The sequence below is a fragment of the Mastigoproctus giganteus genome, chromosome 5 (genome assembly GCF_048544385.1).
Source record: "Mastigoproctus giganteus isolate SK-2022 chromosome 5, ASM4854438v1, whole genome shotgun sequence".
In the NCBI taxonomy this organism is placed as follows: domain Eukaryota; kingdom Metazoa; phylum Arthropoda; class Arachnida; order Uropygi; family Thelyphonidae; genus Mastigoproctus; species Mastigoproctus giganteus.
The window spans coordinates 207232859-207253788 of record NC_143579.1 but is presented as its reverse complement, the minus strand read 5'-3'; the positions used below and the strand labels follow the sequence as shown (position 1 = coordinate 207253788).

General features: G+C 37.3%; 1 protein-coding gene across 1 annotated transcript in view; it reads right to left on the bottom strand.

Moving 5' to 3' along the window:
* LOC150086038 (DNA repair and recombination protein RAD54B-like) overlaps positions 1 to 20930 on the bottom strand; it is a 354517-nt gene that overhangs the window by 263495 nt on the left and 70092 nt on the right. The window contains exon 8 of the mRNA XM_090374778.1: positions 4808 to 4965. Coding sequence (XP_090230904.1) covers positions 4808 to 4965 — 158 coding nt within the window. The remainder of the gene's footprint in view (positions 1 to 4807; positions 4966 to 20930) is intronic.

Sequence of the window (20930 nt, the reverse complement as noted above, 5' to 3'; positions counted from 1 at the left end):
GAGGCAAACTAAATCCAGGAATTCTTTTTGGCTTGTTTTTGTGAGACATGCTTTTGCCCTTAGCTTCTTATAGTTAATAAGATAACTGTGGAGATCTATGAAAAGAATTCCATGCTTTATTTTTTAACTTTTGTTTTTGTGCATTCTTCATTCCACCAATAATTATGGTGTCGTCGGGAAGGAGAATTTGACAATGGAATTGAACATTTAGCTGCAGATAATAGGTGTGACGTGATATAATCTGTGACTTCTTCTATTGGCTGTGTTCGTATAAATTTCTCATCCAGACTGATAGCTGATTGAGATTTGACCAGTTGGCTTGAGAGAATTTCCATTTCCTACAGGGTTGTGATAATGGTAGTTGGGTAGTGAGCAGCTTGCAAACGATTGGAAAATGGTCACTTCCCATGGGATCATCCAGAGTGGACCATTCCATGATTGGAAACAATCGGGGAGCATATTGATAGATCAATTGCAGAAGTTTGTCCAGTTGGTAATTGTATGTGAGCGGGTGCCCAGTATTAAGAACAGTAAGGTTTTGCTTATCCAGAAAGGTTTCAATTAGTCGGCCATGTCTATCTAATTTAGTCGATCCCCATAAGGGATGATGGTCACTGAAATCTCGCAAGAGACAGACAGATGGGAAGGTAACTGCATTAGAAGATTTTCAAGATCTTGGTAAGAGAAGGTACGACTTGGTGGGAGATAGACTGATACGGCGCCTCCGTAGACAGGTGGGAAGGAGCAGCAGTGCGTAGTACATGCTTCTTGATTAGACCGGGGTTCGAGCCCGTCACCACCAAATACGGAGGATGCAGAAAGGTCAAGGAATGACCATCGCATATCCCGGAGCAATATGGCCTTAGTTGCTAATGCTCCTAAAAAAAAAACCAAATAACAAATAGACTGATACTAGTGTTAATGCAATCTGGGCTATCAACCGTATGGCAATAACTTCAATTTCAGTTTGCAAAACAATTTGTTTGGTCGGGATCTTTGTACTGACCAAAATGGCCACGTCTCCCATGGACCTCATTTGAAGTATTACGATCTTGTCGATAGATAGAAAAGTTCTTTATGTTGGTATAAATTTGAGACGTTAGGTAGATTTCTTGTAGACAGAAACCAACTGGAGAGTAGTGGTTAATTAAGACTTGAATATCATTAAAGTTGCTACGATATCCTCTACAATTCCATTGTAGAATGTAAGGCATTACTGGTGTTTAGTAGAATAAGCTGTATCTGAGTGTTTCTTTAATGTGGCTGGCTTATGGTGTTCAGGCTTTGGTTTGTCTTTTTTTGAGAATGGCTGACCAGTATCCATATCTTCTTCCACATATAATTCTAGGATTGGGTCTTATTGTCTGGATGAGTCAATTGTATCCATAGACGTTTCTTGGATATTCTTTTTTAAATTTGAGCTTCGATTATTCGATGTAGAAGCAATCACTGGGGGAGGAGAAGATGTAGCTGGTACTGTAAGTGCAGTATTACTTGCCTGGTTCAATTGTTTCAGGAAATTGGACTGTTGCTGAGAGAGAACAGTCCAAGCCCAGTCAGAGATTGAGGTGTTTGAAGGGACTGTAACATCAGTTTGGGTGGCCACTGATTGATATTTTTGCGCAACATTGGCATATGGTGTTTAGTAGAAGAAGTTTATTCATACTGGGAGCAATTAATTTCAGTGCTTCTTGAAAGCTTACTTTATTTTTGATCTTATATTTAACGATTTGCTTTTCAGTTTTCCATCTGTCACATGTCCTTGAGTAGGCAGGATGGGTTCCTTTACAGTTGGGGCAAGTCATTTCTTTTGCCAAGCAGTCACTTTGGGTGTGGTCAGAGGATCCACAATTAGGACAAACTTGGTTTCCTCTGCACGCTGTTTGAGGGTGGCCATACTTCTGGCACTTAAAACATCTTAATGTGTTAGGAATGTATGGTCTAATGCGGCAAAGTAGGTGGCCTGCTTTTATCGATGGTGGTAGATTTGGCGTGTTAAAGGTTAGAATAATATTCCTTGTAGGTGTGAGCGTATTTTCTCTTTTAACCATAATTCTTTTCACAGCAATGACATTTGATTTTGAAGCTCTTGTGTTATCTCCTCCTCCGTGACATTCAATAGATCCCAGCTGGATATAACACCCTTAGTTGTATTTAGGGTTGCATGGGAAGAAACCTTTACTGGAATTCCAGCAAAGCTTATAAGTTTTAGCAGTTTCTCTGAATGTTTACAGCTCATTGTTTCCAATAGAAGGTCACCTGATTGCAGTCTCTTGACTGTCTTAGGAGATCCTGCCAGACTTTCCAGGTGTTTCTGGATAAGGAATGGAGAGAGTTTACTGAGAGGCTGATCTGCAAGAGAGTGCATTATAAGAAATGCAGGACAATTTGTTGCTGAGGAAGTGGTTTTCAACCTCTTGGGTTGTGACGTGTTATGGTCAATGTCTAACTCTGGCCGAGAGCTTGTCGGCTCTAGAGGCGGAAAGGTATTTTGATCCATTGCTCTTTTTGGCCCTTGGCAGATTAGCTTTTCTGCCAAGATTTCCGGCCCTGCCACGGGGAGGCAGGAGCAGCGCCCGGTGTGACCAAGCATAAAGTAGTAAGTGTTAGTAAAAGAAATATGAAAAATAAAGAACGGTAGCTTTTCTTTCTTGCTCTGTACAAGTACTTCTGTAACAGTAGATGATATTAAATAAATAAATTTCTTAAGGGCATGAACTTAAAAGAACTCAAATCGGTTTTGGATAATCACACTTTAAGCACAGAGAAAACGCTCGATTACAATTGCTTGGCACCCGGGGCCACCAGAAGTCGCATGGGGTGAGGTTCAGTGATCGGGGTGGCCAAGATATCTGGAAACAGCATAAACAGCTGATGACCTGTTCTTCTGTAAGGTGCTGCCTTAGCAATCTTTGGACACAACAGTGGATGTGGGGGTGGCGCACCATCTTGCATGAATATGGTATCCTGAAGACACCCATGTTGTTGCAACTCTGGTATTCAAAATTTGCCAGCATTTCATAATATTGCTGTCCAACGCCGGAACAGGTGCGGGGTCCAGTTGGTGTTACCTGTTCAAAAAAAAATATGGCCCAATCATCAACGTGGCCGTAAATCCACACCACACTGTCACTTTTGGAGAATGCAACGGGACCTCTTGGATAACTCGAGGGTTTTCTGTTGCCCAAATGCAACAGTTGTGTGTATTCACTTGTCCATTTAAGCAGAAGTGGGCTTCATCACTCCAAAAGATATCCACTGTCATTCAAGCCAGAAACTGAAGTGGGTATGTGAAAAAAATATTTGCATCACCATGCTTTAGCTGCTGTAGCATGTGCATCTTGTAAGGATAGTACAGCAACACCTGACGCATTACTAGCCTTACAGTGGAATATGGCATGTCCACTTCACGAGAAACAGCTGGCACACTTGCGCTACCACATGGAGATTGACTTGATAAATCCATGACAGCCATAGCCACATCTTCAACACGAGAGGAGTCCACTCATTTTCGACCTCTACCTGGTTGAACACCAAGATGTCCTGTCGCTTCAAATTTTACAATCATTTTGCGGACAGCACAAACAGCCATAGATCCATGCCTTATGCACTTCTGACGCCAGAATTCTCTAATAGCCACAGCTGCATTGTTGCTGTTCTGACAGTTTCACTAATAGCACCTTTTCCTGCAACATTGTTGGCATTGCTGATGTAGTGCAGGCAAACATCTACTGTATGATTTTGAAAATGTTTTTTTTTTTTATGTTTTTTTTTTTTTTTTTTTAGGAGCATTAGCAACTAAGGCCATATTGCTCCAGGAATATGCGGTGGTCATTCCCTGACCTTTCCGCATCCTCCGTATTTGGTGGTCATGGGCTCGAACCCCGGTCTAATCAAGAAGTGTCTGCTACGCACTGTTGCTCCTTCCCACCTGGCTACGGAAGCGCCTATATGATTATGAAAAGACTGCTTTGCTTTTATACATTACAGTAGAGCTGAGTAGTCGCACCGTGGCAATAACTTACAATTATGCAAATAACTTACGTTATTTGCATAATCTAGTTAGATTAGTTATCTTAGTTAGATTACGCAAATAACTTACGTTATTTGCATAATCTAACTAAGATAGTTACGTACCATACAGTGACAAACGTTGTAACTAAATTTTTTTTTTCCAATAAATGGCAAGCGCATTCTTTATTGTACTTGTTGTCTAAATTTCTCTTCAGTACGAGTCTTAGAACTCGCTCCAGAGCCCTCTACATAGGGATACTTTAATTTTAACAACCCTGTACTTATGTCCAAAATTAAAATCAAAGTATAAAGTTAGAGATATTAATTGATATAATTCTATCAAATCTTTTGTGGACGAGTATTATTATAAGACTCACTATAGGGTTTGAAAATAAATGCTCTTTTTCCATGAATCATAATCACGAACCCACATCTAGCAAAACTGAGGGGCCTGACCTGCATAATTCAAAGTATGATCACTCTTGACAGTGAAACAATCCTCAAAAAGAGCTCTCATGCCATTTAAAAAACCGGTAAAGCCCTGTTATAAATCATAGAAGACTAGACTGAAGGACCACATAGAGGCTAAGAGTCACTGTTCTTAATAACAATGCTGAATTTAGTTTTGCCTAAATATGTCAATAACTAAATTCTATAGAAAACATATCTACAGAATAACAGTATACAATATCATTAGACAGGTGTATTCATGAAATATCAGAAAAGTTTTTAAGCAATATTAATAATGAGTTGTATTATTTTTTTAATACTCAGAAAGCAAAATAATACATACCTGATGTGAACTACTTGGCCGTGACATGACTAAAGCATTTGGAGTGCTTACAGGATACTTGGGTTTAGGCATCTGCAACTGCAGGGAAGACGAATTACTAAAAGTTTGCCTGACTGATGAACTGCTCTTTAAAGGCTTTATAAATGGTTTAGTAAAATCTATAAAAAAATTGTCTAGTTTTACTAACATGCATAAACAAAATAGTGAATAGAGAATCTATTAAAACATTAATTTGTGTACAAGTATAGCTTCAATTTATACATAGCAAATGAGCAAACTAGGTTGCTACTAAGTGTATCAGTCTTATTTTGTGAAGGGTCTCCACAACAAGTTGCCTCTGTATTGGGTGCCTCCATAGCCAGGTGGGAAGGAGCAGCAGTGCATAGCACACGCTTCTTGATTAGACTGGGGTTCGAGCCCATCACCACCAAATACGGAGGATGCGGAAAGGTCAGGGAATGACCACCGGATTCCCGGAGCAATATGGCCTTAGTTGCTAATGCTCCTAAAAAAAACCAAATAACAAATAAATAACAGCCTCTGTATTGCACTACTCTAAATAAAATGCATTGTTCTATGGTGAAGTATATCTATTTATTTGAAATATATGCCATTACCCATACTGCAGTTTAAACCTTTTTGGTGGTCTTATCATTGGGTAAGTAGGCAAAAACCAGTAATGAGATATATCCACAATATGTGAGATTAAGTGATAAAACAGTTGTATGCAAGCAAAGGCTTCACTGTTTTACTTACCATGACCTTTGTAAAGCTTTTCTTACAACTCTGCATGAAAGAAAATCACATAAACTGAAGCATTTGGTATTACCAGTAAGTTCTCTTTTTTGAATGGGACTGGCTGGAAAATAGGAGACAGAGGGTAGTCATAAATGATTGTTGTTGGGTTTTAGGCATGTTAGCAACTTAGACCATCTTGTCCCATTGTGTATTATGGCTGTATAAGTGTATGTTCATGGACCAATATGCATGTTGTGCAGGCTTAAAAACCCTGAAATAACTTGTGAGTGGACAGTCATACTCCCTCAACTGAACAGACTTTAAAAATTCTCCAAATGATTAACACGTGGAGAAACCACTACACTGTCATGAATAGTCAAAAATGGACAAATGAAGTCCCTCAGAAATCAGTGCTAGGCCACTCCTGTTTGTAACTTCTCTATGACATTGTCAAGGGAGTACAAAAGGTCCACACTGATGATCTGAAATAGGAAGGACATTTAACAACCAAGACTAGGCAATGTTGTTTCAAAATGGATCAGCTGCAGATTGGTCTGACAAATAGAGCAATTATAACTGAAGTTCAATGCTTCTTTATGTAAAGTTTTGCACCTATGGGAGCCAAAATCTGGGAGTTACTTATAATGTAGGGAAGGTGAAAGGAATAGAAAGGGCAAAAATGACTTAGGAGTTACAATACTATGAGATAGAGATTTTATTACGCAGTGAAAACAGGTGTCTAGGTAGGCACATGGCATCTTGTCTATAGTTTATAGGATCTCTTCAAGTAGGGAGAAGGTGGCCAATTTTCCCCCAAACTGCTCCAAACTTGTTTCTATCCTAGTATGAATGACTTCTCCAATAATGAATACTAGGATAGACGTCATGAATACTAGTATTCATAACTTCTTCATTAACCCACTCTTTTTCATTAGCCACATCATTTTGGCTTCAGATAGCTATTTAAAAGACAAATAGCCATCTGAAGTTATGGATAAAATAACTAAAACTTGACTATTCGTGACTGGCAACTCTGCTGTTCCCTTTGAATGCACTGTTTCTAGATGCTAGCATGTCAAAATATAGTGGGACCTCAAAAATGTTTCTCAAGTTAAAGGTTAAATTTTAAATTAACCTTCCACTTCAGATTTTATAAATTTTTAAATTTTATTTCACAAAAAGTGTGAAACAACAACAGGTGAAAGTTACATTCAAAGTTATAATCAAAGTATCTGATTCTGGAAACTTATGAATTTTGGACAAGGGATGACGAATACATTTCTCATCTTTTTGCAAAACTAAACATAGCTCACAATCTTCCTTTCCATCCTTAATATTTATATTATAGAAAGAAAAAGGATGAAGAAAACAATTTTAGATATTCTTTCTACTTCAGTGTAATAAGAGCTATTATATGCTCAATATCTCCTATATTTTGCAACCTTTAATAAATAATACAGGGATTATCTTGGTCTCTTTATAGGAATGATTCTTCTCCAAATCTCCTAGTCCATCTACGTAAAACAATTAAAATATAAAGATAAAATTGATAAAATTCATTTTAATCTCATAACATCGGTGTTCCATACCGACAGTATGACAGCAAAAAGCTTTAATACAATATAGAGTACTGTACAATATAAAATAATGTTGCAATTTGGCCTTTGATTTATGGATATCAGAAAGTTTGTTTTTTCATGCTGTAAATTTCACAAACACGTGCTACTGAGACACCTTGTTCTAATTTCTCAATTAGCTCTGATTTCTGTGCCACATTTAAGTTCACACGTTTTCTTTTAACTCCTCTTTCACTTGATGCCTTTTTAAATTGTAAGGATTGCAAAATTATTTAATAAATAAAGTCACAGTTCAGAAATCACAGAAACACTCTGTATACAACCTGACTACATGATAGCTTGATGCAGACTGAGACCGAAACAAAGAGAGTCGGTAGACCTGCAGTTCAGTATCCCGAATCACGTTCAGCTCACAAGTCATCTGGGAAAACAGCTATTTGAAGACGTTTTCAGAAAGAATAAAAAACAATTTCCTGAATTTGATTATAAAAATAAAAGTAGGTAATTACCAAAACAATAATGGAAATAGGTAATTATTATTAATTTTTAATTAATAATAACACTGAAGTTTTGTATACCCTAAAAAAAAATAATACTGTCGAGATTAATATGTACATTACTGTATTATTATTTGTCCGGTCCGTTAAATCCGAAATCCATTATATCGGGGTCCATTAAATCGATGGTTTACTGTAGATTAAAAAGCGAATATGAAATACGTGAAGACAGATTTCTTCCTCCTTAAGTTAAACAAATACTTTTCAATGTTGTGTTTACAGAATGAAATGAAACTAAAAAATGTGCCAATGTGTATGTATTTAAAAGGAAATTTAGTTTTCATCATGCATGCATTTATAGGACCAATCATCTGATATCAAAAAAGGTCTGCGAATGTTAATCGAGTTTCTACAGAGTTTCCTTTTTATGAGTTTCGGCAATAAGTAACTTACTATAATTATGCTAGGTGAAATGAAAGAATGAAAGAATTGTGAAAGAATGTTTCTCATTCACAGCATGAAATGCCAACACTGAAGCGTTTGCTCTCAACCACATGTACCGAAGATTCATGTTGTTTTACATGAAAATCCAACCCCCCCCCCCCGCCAAGTAGATCAGATATAAGCCGAGTCACAATCTTTACAAGAAATGCTGTAAACAAGATCATGTGTTTGTTGAAAGGAAGAATTAGTTGAACATTTCCTTAATAATGTATGTAATTTATTAGTAGGTCTAGTATCACTTTCATATCAGTGCCCTTACATAAATAATTCAGTTTGTTATACCAATTTTCAACATATGGGATTGTAATAAAATGCTTTTTATCAATATTTGTTTTTTGATTGTTATTGGTTCTCTTTTTCCTGGGCAATCAATTTAACTTTATTGATAGAGGTAATTGGATAACCTCTACTGAGGAATCTCTTTGTTAGCTGCTCGATTTCTGACTGTAACAAACTCTATGTCGTTGAATATTTAAAAGCATTTAAAAATTGATTGAGCATGACCAATTTTTTGTATGTATGTGGGTGATAGCTACTGAAGTGTAATAACATGCCCATATTGGTGGGTTTCCTATAAATACTAAAATTTAGTTTATCCCCTACCATCTGTAATGTAAAATTAAGAAAATTGATAGATTTAGTTTCTTCTTTCTTGATTTCTAATGTGAATTTTAATCTAACATGAATGCGTAATTTTAAAATAGCAAAAAGCTTAATTTACAGTACTCACCTCATATAATCTGTTTTAGTGTGATGAAAATTAAAGGAGGAGCATGGTTGTGTGAATCAGAAACTTAAATAATATGAATGGAACATGGCTGTTGCATGGTTGTAATTATTACAATTTAAAAGACTCATTATTATTATTATTATTAGTCCTATGGTGCAAGGAAGCCTGAGGCTTATGCTGCGCCAGCCAAAATCCTGAGTTACCCTGAGAGAGAGAGAGAGAGAGAGAGAGAGAGAGAGAGAAGTAGAAAGGAATCACCAAGAAAGAGAAGAAGGTGATATCCAGCTGAGGACCCTGGGTTTGCCAAGCCCATGCTCACCAGATGTGAGCTCCTGGGGATACTTGCTCAAAAAAATGGAAGTGCACATCCCGTTTCTTGGTTGTCATAATCAGAATAGAATAAACAAATGTAGCTAAAGATGCAAAGGCCGAATTTTTTTTGTAAGAAACAATTGGGCAGATCAGATTACCTGGTTTATGTAACTTTATTTGGCCATAAAGGGTGTGAACATTGTAGGTACGGGCTTTAATTTGCTTGAGCTGTGACATTGTAATATGGTCAGCCTACTGCAGTCACCTCTCCAGTCATCAGATCTCAATCCAATTGCAGTCAGATTACAGCAAAATAGTTTCTAAATTATAAAAAGAAATGATTTTCTATAGGTGTGTTTATTAAGCTTGGCATTATTAAACTAGTGCTATTTTTTTTTTTTTTTTTTTTGGAATCTGAAAGGACTGGTAACATACTTCAGAAATGGGAGAATTTTATCCAAACTGGGCTTTACAAATATTGAACTAGTTCTCTTATCAAATTCATTAGAATATGTCTTTACTTGTGAACACCAGCTGTTCCCTGACAACAAGTGGAGATGTTGTCAGGGAACTGTGTTCACTTTATCAGATATAAGTATTACATTATGGAGAAATCTAGAAAATGTCCTATTCAAATTAAAATAAAGAAACATGAACAAATGTTCTTCGTGGCTTGAATGTAAATTTTGGTTTAAATGACTCTTCCCTATATTATGATGTAATGCAGTGGTTTTCAACAGTGGTGCCGTATCAACGTTCCAGGGGTGCCACGTAATTTGGGTTTAAGTTACTTAAACTTATTATTATTTTTTAATTTATATGTTTATTTCATTATAAAAAGGTGTACAGTATCTTTTTAATTTTGTGGTGATCTATAATGTTTACTTAGTATCTCTATATAAAGAATAAAATTACATACTGTATATATATATAATTTGTATTATGAAATGTAATTTTTATAATTATATTATTGTAATAAATATATAACATATATATTTTTTTAATATTATATATATATAATATTAAAAAATATTATATATACTGACGTAATGTAATAACAGTTTCCTTGCTGCTGGACCTTGACCTGTGGCCAGGAACTGATTTCTTCTTTTAAAAATTGTTAAAACAAGCAAATTTCCAACTTGTGCCATGGAAGCAGTAGTTTGAATAAATTTCAGAAGGATCTACATAAATTATTGGGGGAGTTGCAGACAGGTAACGTGGGATAATGATTGCTATATAAGCTTGCTTTCTTACATCATTTGCCACTAAAATACTAACTAATCATAAATGCAAAATAAAAATTGCAATCAGTTAAATTGGATTGAGACTTAATGACAGAGGAGGCCACTGTAGTAGGCAGAATTCACTCTCATGTTTCTGAAACCAGTTCTGTATAATTCTGTCATTACCCTGTCAGAACTCATTCACAGATGGATACGTGGCAGCCATGCTGGTTGGTTGGTTGGTTGGTTGGGTTTTATTGGCGCATCAGCAACTAAGGCTATAATGCGCCAAAACCTTGTCATAAAAAAGTAAAACGTTCAGTGACCTAATGAATTAGGTCACTAGGCAGCCATGCACCTAAGGAATGCACTTAATGTGCACCTAATACACTTCACACTTGTTTAACTTGTTTTACAAAACAAATAACACAAACAAGTAAACTTGTTTAATTTATGGTCAATATAATTGCAGTGTAAAATAATATTGAGATCCCCAGGCTACCTAATTGAGATGTCCATATGATAGGACAGCCTATAAGAGCTGAAAGATAGAAGTCTCAGAGAATGCAAACTGACAAAATACAGCAAGTGAAATGGATGGGCTTCTGTGATAAATATAAAACAAAAACACAATAATACATGGATAAAGAATTTTTACAAGGACTTTTGACTTTTACTAATATCATCATTATTTTAAAAACTTTAAATTTTAATATTAAAAATGGCAACAGTGCCTTTTTAATATTAATTTAGTATGGCATTAAGCTGTAGTAGTAAGTAGTAAGATGTTAATTTAGTATAATTAAAATCAAAATTTCTCAATGTAAAAGTTTATATAACTACAGTATAATGAGTATCATAAATTTTAAAAATTTCCCTTTATTTGGGTTATTTTCTCTTGTCAATTCAATATATTATTCTTTATAATTTGCATTACTGTATTTTTCAGAACTGTTATATAGTGTTATATATGGTTTATCCTTCTAAAATATAATGAAGGAAACATAAAAAAGGGGTATTCAACAGAAAAGCCTAATTATTTATTAGATAGTTTCACTGGCAAGATAAAACCATATTCAGGTTCCCCAGGCCATTTACTTGAACAGCAATACAATAAAATGCAAAGCAATGCAATGGGAACATCTGCTGCCTTAAAGAGTTTGAACAAATAAACAGTATGTGAATAAACAGGCATGTCTCAAGGCATGTTGAAGCACAAAGAGTGAGGCCTGACTGTTGGGTCTCATGGCAGTTAATACTGGGAGCTGCAGCAAGTGCTAATATTGGGACCCAACCATTTCAAAGCTTAACCATTTCACAGCTATGGAGAGCACCCACTCAGGAGTGCTGGTAGAAATCCTGAGAGCAGTCAGTTATATCAACATTATGATTGGGAGGAGTTAAGATTGCTATGTTACTCATGGCAGTCATGTTTCGCAAGGGTGGAAAATCATGCTAATATGATCTCTGCGACTCTTTCCTGTCTTGTCAATATAATACACCCCACAATCTGGGCATTTAATATGGGTCTCTGCACCACTCTGTAAAACAAAAGAATAGATGTTACTCTACAAATAATCAACTGGAATCTCTTGCCAGGGAACTGTACACACCCAATATGATAATTACACAGGATAGATTACACAGGCAAGATATTCAGAAACACCCAGATTTTGGAGATACAGACAGTAGAAACAAGTTCATTAGTACATAACAGTGGCCAACCATTTCAAAGCTTAACAGAGCTTTTTTTTTTTTTCAGAAAGTGGTGCATGTGAAAGGTGAAAAGGGATTATACTACTGCTGGGTAGGAAGAACAAAATATAAAAGAATTAGAATTCAACGTTGTTGGAGATTTTAATAATTATTTTTAACTCGGCAATTAAAATATTAATATGCTATATAACCTCTATATAATATATATTAAATTATTAATATACTATATAACCTCTTCCCACCTTTTGTACTTATCTCCTGAACGAAACTCCCTATTAAGCTTTAAAGTAGTTAGCCACTGCCATATAAAATATGCAGCTTATCCTTGTATTTCACTGTATTTTACTTTTAAGCATTAATATTCCAATTTCAAGGTTTTAATATTTTATAACTTAATTTCCACTAGTTCAAATTCAGGATTTCATTATAATTTAGGTAGCATTGCTGATATTTAAAAATGAAAATTCAATCTAACAAACAACTATGTCAGTACATGTGTTTACACGTTTTGTATTTGTAAATGCCTTCCAATTATCATGAGATGTGGGGGTGATGCTGCTAACAAAACACATCATCAGATCTCAATAAATGTTTATTTCTGTATGTATTCATCCAAGCAAAGGGTGGGTGGGTGTGTGTGTGTGTGTGTGTCATTTGATAAGCTTAATATTCTCACTTACCAAATCTGTTCCTCATGACTTATGTCTATCTCATATTAACCAAGTAAAACTTGGAACTTGGAAGTTTACTAACAAGTTAGATCAATACAAATGAGGCAATGTGCCTGCACCTGAACAGTTTGGAATGTATTAGGTTCAACACAGCTAACTGTGCCATTTACTTAAATTTTAGGAAAATCAAATCTAAATAAAAAAATTTATTTAAAAGGATTTGCAGCCATTTGAATAAAACTGTCTCAAACTGGGTTTCCCGTTTGTTACAGATCTAGACTCCTTCCTTTCTATTCTTTGTCCACTTAAATACAGGAACTCCCCGACTTATGTAAGAGTTGCGTTCCACAGAATGCTGTGCAAGTCGGATTTTAGGTAAGTCGGAATTTCCCCCCCATGCTTGTGCAGCACAGCAACTGTGCTCGCTGAATTGATTGAATCGTAAAAGAAATATTCAACGAACAGATAAATAGAATTATTTATTGCATTTATTCAATTTTTTATCTCATGTGCAGGAAAAATTACAAAAGCGTGCAATTTAAAAAATTTCAAAATTATAAAATTACAAAAAAAAGAGAGGAGACAGAGGAAAAGATGAGTCAGTAAGTTTTACCTCTCGAGCCTCGTTGCAAGAATCGACGTCTTCAGCTGACAAGTACACTGCTGCGGAAGTTGAGAGCTGTGGAGATTTAGAAGGGGTCAGCTGCTCAACCTTATGAAAGAACATATCAATGGATGACTGGACGGTGGCTTTTTTTTTTCATTGTAGATTTCTTTGTAGCAATCAAGCATATCATTCACCCCTCTGTTAACTTTTAAGAATCATTTGCTGTCAGGATCCATCTTCTCAAACCTCGCCATTGGCGATGCAATTTCACAAAATGCCATTGCGATCTCTGTGGTGATGAAGCATCTCGACTCCTCATTTGGTTCATCTCGAGCTTCGTCAGCATTTTCTTCTTTCAAAATTGCTGCCTGCAAGTCGATATGTTCTTCGTTAGATAATTCCTTCACTTCTTCCTCTATTAATACCTTCACATCTTTGGCAATAACCTCCAACTGAAGTAACTCTGCAACCTTTAGTCTTATCTGTAACCTCTTCATATGATTCGTCTTTTTCAAATCCTTCGAAGCCTTTTACGTGCCGTGGGCATATTTTCTTCCATGCACCATTTACACAACTTTTAGTAATTTCTGCCCAGGCCTTATTAATGTTTAAGATGTTGTGGCAAATATTGTACGATTTCCAAAAGTCTCTTAACATAAAATTTTTCTCACCATCTACTGAAGACAATGCCTGAGCAAATGTTGTGCGTAAATAGTATGCTTTTAAATTCAAAATAAAACCCTGATCCATAGGTTTTTTTTTTTTTTTTTTTTTTATGTAGACCCCAAACACAAGAGGTATTAGAACCTATAGTACTTGGTACCATGCTTGGGTTGGAGGTTGAGAAGACGAAAGAAGATATTTGTTGACATTGAACTTGAACTTCTGTAGACTGTAATTTTCAGGAAATACGTATGAAGGAAGGTTGTTCCAGAAAACGGCAGTTGAATGAATAAACTAAGAAGATGAAAAGTTGGTTCTGTGAGTTTGAAGTTGGACAGCAAATGGATGTTGGCTAGTGGCGGCACGTGTTCGGACTGTTTTGAAAGAGAGAGCAAGAATTATAGAAACCAATTCAGAAGAACAGTGCCCATGGAAGTATCTGTAGAAGAGGCATGCAGCAGAAAGAGTACATCTATGAGACAGCGAGTGGAGAGACTGTTAGAGATGAATCATTAATTAACCTAATTGCCCTCTTCTGAATGGAATCAAGAAGCCTGAGAGAGGTTTTGGGGGCACCACCCCAGATGTGGGAACAATATTCCAGCAGGGCGGATTTGCGATTTATACCGAGTGAGCAGCTGTTGGAAGAAAAGTAACGCCGAGAGCGAAAGAGAAAACAAAGTTTTTTAGATGCAGAGGAAGCAATATTTGTAATGTGCATGTGCCATGAGAGAGTAGTAGTAGTAGTAGTAGTGGCATGTGATGCAAGAAAGCATGTGTATGAGCTTATGCAGCATCAGCCAAAAAAAAAAAAAAAAAATCACACCATTCCCTCCAAATGCCTGTCCAGTTCCTCCTTAAATTTATTCAACCTATCAACTTCCACAACGACAGATGGAATTTTGTTCCAGCAATTAACCACCCGCTGGCTAAAGGCAAATTTCCGCAAATCTATTCAACATCTGTCTTTTCTTAATTTCAATTTATGCCCCCTTAGGTTCGTAATCTGAACAAGTGGAAGGATCCCATCAGAATTCAGCGTGCTCAACCCATTCAAGGCCTTATATACCTCAATCAGATCACCGCGCAGGTGCCTAGTCTCCAGCCACTGCAATTTGCAGAACTTAAGCCTCTCTTGGTAAGAAGATCCCTCAATTCCCCTCACAAATCTTGTTGCCCTTCTCTGTACACGATCAAGTAAATCTACATCCTTCTTAAATGAGGCCTCCAGACTTGTACGCAGTACTCAAGGCGTGGCCTGACCATTGCCTTATACAGAGGGATAATCACCTCCTTTTCCCTGCCAGCAAAATTCCTATATATCCTTGACAAAACCCCATGACCTGCCCTGGCAGCCTGTCTGCATTGCTCAGAAAACTTCATATCTGCCTGCACAATTACACCCAGGTCTTTTTCATTTTCTACCACCTTAAGTGTAGTACCACACAGTTGGTATGTTTCTCTGGGGTTACTTCTACCCATACGCAGTACTTTGCATTTGTCAAGGTTAAACTGCAGTTGCCACTTCTTAGCCCATCTGCCCAAATTATCTAGATCCTGTTGCAGTAGCAAACTGCCATTAATGTCATTAACAACCCTGCCAACCTTTGTATCATCTGCAAACTTCGACATTAAGCCTGATATACCTTCATCAATATCATTGATAAATATACAAAACAACAGTGGACCCAACACCGAACCCTGTGGGACTCCACTAATAACATTAGTCCACGAAGAGTAGCCCCCATTGATTACCACCCTCTTTCTTCTCCCACTTAACCATCCTTTTATCCATTGTAGCAACTTACCCTTAATACCATTCTGCTCCAATTTGTACAATAGTCTTTTAGGCGCAACAGTGTCAAAAGCTTTCCTGAAATCCAAATATATGATATCAAAATTATTTTTTGCATCCAGTTCCTTTGCAGATATCCTATCAAATTTGTAGATAGTAGATAATATCCTATCAAATTTGTCAGATAAGACTTTCCCTTAACAAACCCATGCTGTGTCTGAATTATTGCTGCAGCCTTGTCTAGATGATCCTGCAATGCATCTTTAACCAGTGACTCCATTATTTTACCCGGAACAGAAGTTAAACTAACTGGTCTGTAATTACTCGTGTCACCCTTCGATCCCCTTTTGTGAACTGGGGATACATTTGCACATCTCCAGTCCGTGGGAACCTCCCAAGTCCAAGGATGCTCTCATAATTATGGCCTAGGGTTTGCTTAGTTGCTTTGCCGCCTCTTTTGGTGCTTTTCTTATGTTTAACTTCAACAATTTCTCCTCCACTTTGCTCTCAATTATTACAAAATCATTAAGTATCCTGCTACAATTTGATAACCTTCTGCCATTTTCAAACCTTAATAATTCCTCATGTGTGAATTTAGATGCAAAATACTCATTCAGTTTGTTTGCTATCTGAGCAGGATCATCAACAGTCGAACCATCAATGTCAAGTGGACCAATCAGATTCATCCCCTTCCTTTTATATAAGTAAAGAAATCCTTGCTGTTTTTCTTAGCATCTTTTGCCAAGGATTTCCCGTAATCTGCCTTCGCCTGCCTAACCTCCTTTGTGACCTGATTACAGACTAGCTTATATCTGCCTTAGGCTTCTGAGTCGCTTGATAATTTATATGCATCCCATGCATTTTTCTTCCCTGTTACGAGTCTCATTAGATAACCAGTTAGGCCTAAACCTTGAACAATATTTCTTAATAGGTATGAAACTTTTAGTAGCATCCACGATTAACTCCTTGAATGCTTACCACTTAGAATTTACTATGGTAACATCGTCAGTTTACAGAATTTAAAAACTTTCTGAGACCACTGTACTCGCCTTTACGGAAGCAAAAACCCTTTCCTTTACCCCTGATGGTAATTATATTTTTAAGTAAATCCCACATCAGTATACTGTGATCACTGCCACCTAGTGGTTCCTTTATCTGCAAATTCTTAATACATGAATGATCACTGCTGATAACCAGATCAGGAGAATTACTCTCTCTGGTTGCCTCTCGAACATGCTGCTGCAGAAAACAATCATCCAATAAATCCACAAAACTCTGACTAGTGTGTGAGTGACCAACCCACAAGTTCCAGTCAATATCTGGGAAGTTAAAATCCACCATTATAAGACATTTTGATTTACTGGCCCACTATTTCTCTGTATAATTGTTCATTGTACTCATTTGAGTCATTAGGCCTATAACACACTTCTACTCTTATTTTTGCTTTCGCAGTGCTTATGTCACACCAAACTGACTCAAGTTTGGTGTGACAGGGTACCCTGACTTAGAAGTCAGGGTAATTCCCAAAAGAGATATATCATTTTGCCTAGAAATCGGAGTGTCACTAAAGCTAAGCATAGGAGCAGAAGAATCCTTTTTGTGAGATATAAGACAAGACTGAGTTTTAGAAGGGTTGAAATCAACTAAGTTGTCTTTGCCCCACTGGAGAATTACCTGAAGATCGGCATTGAAGGAATTGGTAGCAGATTTTCGAGAAGTTGAAGCTGATTGAGCAGGACAAGGTTTCTCAAAATGGAAAGTGGAATGCAATGTGCTATCATCGGCAAAAATATGGATAGGATTTCCAGTCAATGGAAGAAGGTCATTGATATACAAGAGGAAAAGAGTGGAGGAAAGAACTGAACCTTGGGGGACACCGGCATTAGTGGAGAAGTTAGAAGACAGAGAGCCATCACCCTCAGTGAGCAATTAGAGAGAAAACTGGATAACCAATTACTAAAAACGGTTGGCAAACCATAAGATAGAAGCTTGTTTAGAAGACCTTTATGCCAAACACGATCGAAAGCCTTTGAGATGTCGAGAGCAACTACTTGTGTTTCACCGAACCTTTCCATTGAATTAGTTCATAAATGGGTAACATAAGCCAGAATATCACCAGTGGATCGACACTGACGGAATCCATACTGGCGATCATTGATCAGACGGAAGGTTTCTAGGTAGTTTAAGAGTTAGCGGTTAATTGATTTCTCCATTACTTTAGAAAGAGTAGAAGTAATCGCAATGGGACAATAACTGGATGGGAGGGATTTGTCACCCTTTTTAGGAACTGGCTGGATATGAGCAAATTTCCAAGCAGAAGAAAAAACACCTTTGGAATAAGAAAGTGAAAAAAGGCGGCAAAGAATAGGAGTAAGTTCAGGAGCACAGGTTTTGAGAACAAGTGGAGAAATACCATTGGGACCTGGAGCTTTCTTAGCATCAAGATTCGTCAAAATCCTTCTGACATCCTTTTGACAGAAGACCACAGGAGGCATTGAATGGAGCGTGTTGGGAATGCTGGAAGGTGTTTTACCAAGATAATTAATACATGAGTTGGAAGAAAAATGGGATACTAGCAGGTCAGCTTTATCCTTGGCTGAAGTGACAACAGAACCATCTGGTTTGGACAGAGGTGGGAGCAGAGATGGGCAAAAGTTGCGGCCAATAGCTTTGGCAAGAGACCAGAATGCTCAGCTACCATTAGGGCAAGAAGCAAGTTTTCTACTCTTAGCCTGTTCAAAATCTAGTTTGGACTGATTAATAACTGCTTTACAATTGTTGCGAGCATTGGTTTAGGCAGAAAATGAAATTGAAGAATTAGAAACAAGCCAATTACAATATGCAACATTCTTCTTTTGAACAGCCTTAGCACATTTATTGGAAAACCAAGGTTTATATAATGGATGAGATTTTAAAGTGTAGTGTGGGATAAAGGATTCCATTCCTGCAAGAATAATTTCACTGACACGATCTGAGCAAACGTCGACATCAGAAGTTTTGAAACAGTAATCTGACCAAGGAAAAGAAGAAAAGAAATCTCGCATGTCATCCCATTTTGCATTCTTGTAATGCCAAACATCACGAGGTTGGGAATAGCCATGAGATAAAGGCTCCATTGGAGAAGAGGCAATCACCAAGTTGTGATCTGAAGTGCCTAAAGGACTTCTCACTTCGACCATTTACTTAGAAGGGTTGTTTGTGAGAAAAAGATCAAACATGTTGGCTGTATGATTAGGATTGTCCAGTATTCTTGTAGGTAAATGAACAATGTGCAAGGTCATTAGTAATTGCAAAAGCCTCTGCATCTCGACCAGCTGGGTCAGTTTGACTAGAAAACGGAAGCCAGCTGGAGTTGTGAATGTTAAAATCACCAAGGAAAATTACCTCACTGTTATGAAAGTTGCACTGGAGAAAGTCAAGTTGCAAAGATAGGAAGTCAAAGAGCTCCAAATGATTAGTGGAGTTGAATGAATTTGACACAATGAGGTAGAGAGATTTTATGCCAGAGAAGATCAAACAGAGGAGATTCCAAATTGCCAAGTGTCTGACACGGAATATCAGAACGGACATATGCACAATTACCACCTTTGAGGCGAAAGGAATCATACAGCGAATAATTTGGGCATCTGAGATGAGCAGTAGTTGAATCAACCGATAACTGAGATTCTGTCAGAAAAAGTACATGGGGTTTGGCAGACTGCAAGTGGAAATGGACATTGTTGAGATTAGAATTGAGGCTACGTATATTTGTGAAATGAATTAGGAAGTGCTTGGGAGGTTTAGATCTTTTCACAGATAAGCTTGCTGTATTAGTTTGACAATTCATGGTGTATTCAATAGTAAGAAAAAGTGGATGGGAACATGCTGTATGAAGTAATGAAATTTTTGGATATGGCGTACACATAGAAAGAATATGCCCAGATCCTTGACATAACGTGGTCTCGACAATGCTCCCCGCATACACACTACTCGCACACTACTCGGACTCCCTCCAGGCACTATCTGGCAGAGTAGAGGTAGCAAGATTATACACTAGCTGATCCACTACACTGGACCGAACCTATTGATACCAATAGGTTCGGTCCAGTGTGCTAACTAGCGGCCGGCCTGCAAACATCGTTTTAGAGCTGTACGCTCGAAATGTAATTATTTGGATCTCGCCACGAGAATATTGGATCTCGCCATGATATTCGTCTTAACCTCAAAAGTCACCAATCATAACCTCAAAAGTCATCAATCATACTGCATGATGGAAGAGACAGGGAAGGGTTGACCGGAACTTAGCTCTGGAGACTAAACATGGGTTCCACCGCTTCAAGCCTCCAATAAGCAAAGTGGCGGTATTGCGCTGGTTGATGAGAGTCATCTACTACTGAGTGAAGTCGTGTTTGGCAGTAGAAATATGACTCTCACGTTTGAGTTGAAATCATCTAGATGCGTAGGATGTAGTAGTAGTAGTGGCTCCTAAAAACCAAATAACAAACAAACAACTTGAGCAGTAGTGGCATGTAATGCACGAAAGCAAGTGAATGAGCTTATGCAGCATCAGCCAAAAAAAAAAAAAATTTCACACAACCATTCCCTCTAAATGTTTGTCCAGTTCCTCCTTAAATTTATTTAACCTATCAACTTCCACAAAGACAGATGGAAGTTTGTTCCAGCAATTAACCACCCGCTGGCTAAAGGCAAATTTCTGCACATCTATTCTACATCTGTCTTTCCTTAATTTGAATTTATGCCCCCTTAAGTTTGTAATCTGAACAAGCGGAAGAATTCCATCAGCGTGCTCAACCCATTGTCAGACAAGACTTTCCCTTAACAAACCCATGCTTTGTCTGAATTATTGCTGTAGTTGGCATGTCCAGGAGCATTATCTAATAGAAGCAAAATCTTGAAAGGAATGCCGTTGTCTTTACAATATTTTTCAACCTTGGGAATGAAGCAGCATTTAAACCAATCCTCAAAGAGAGATATTGTTATCCGTGCTCTCTGGTTCGATCAGAAATGCACGGGTAGGGTGGCTTTATTGATGCCCTTAAATGCATGAGGATTTCCAGAATGGTACACAAGCAGTGGTTTTAATCTGT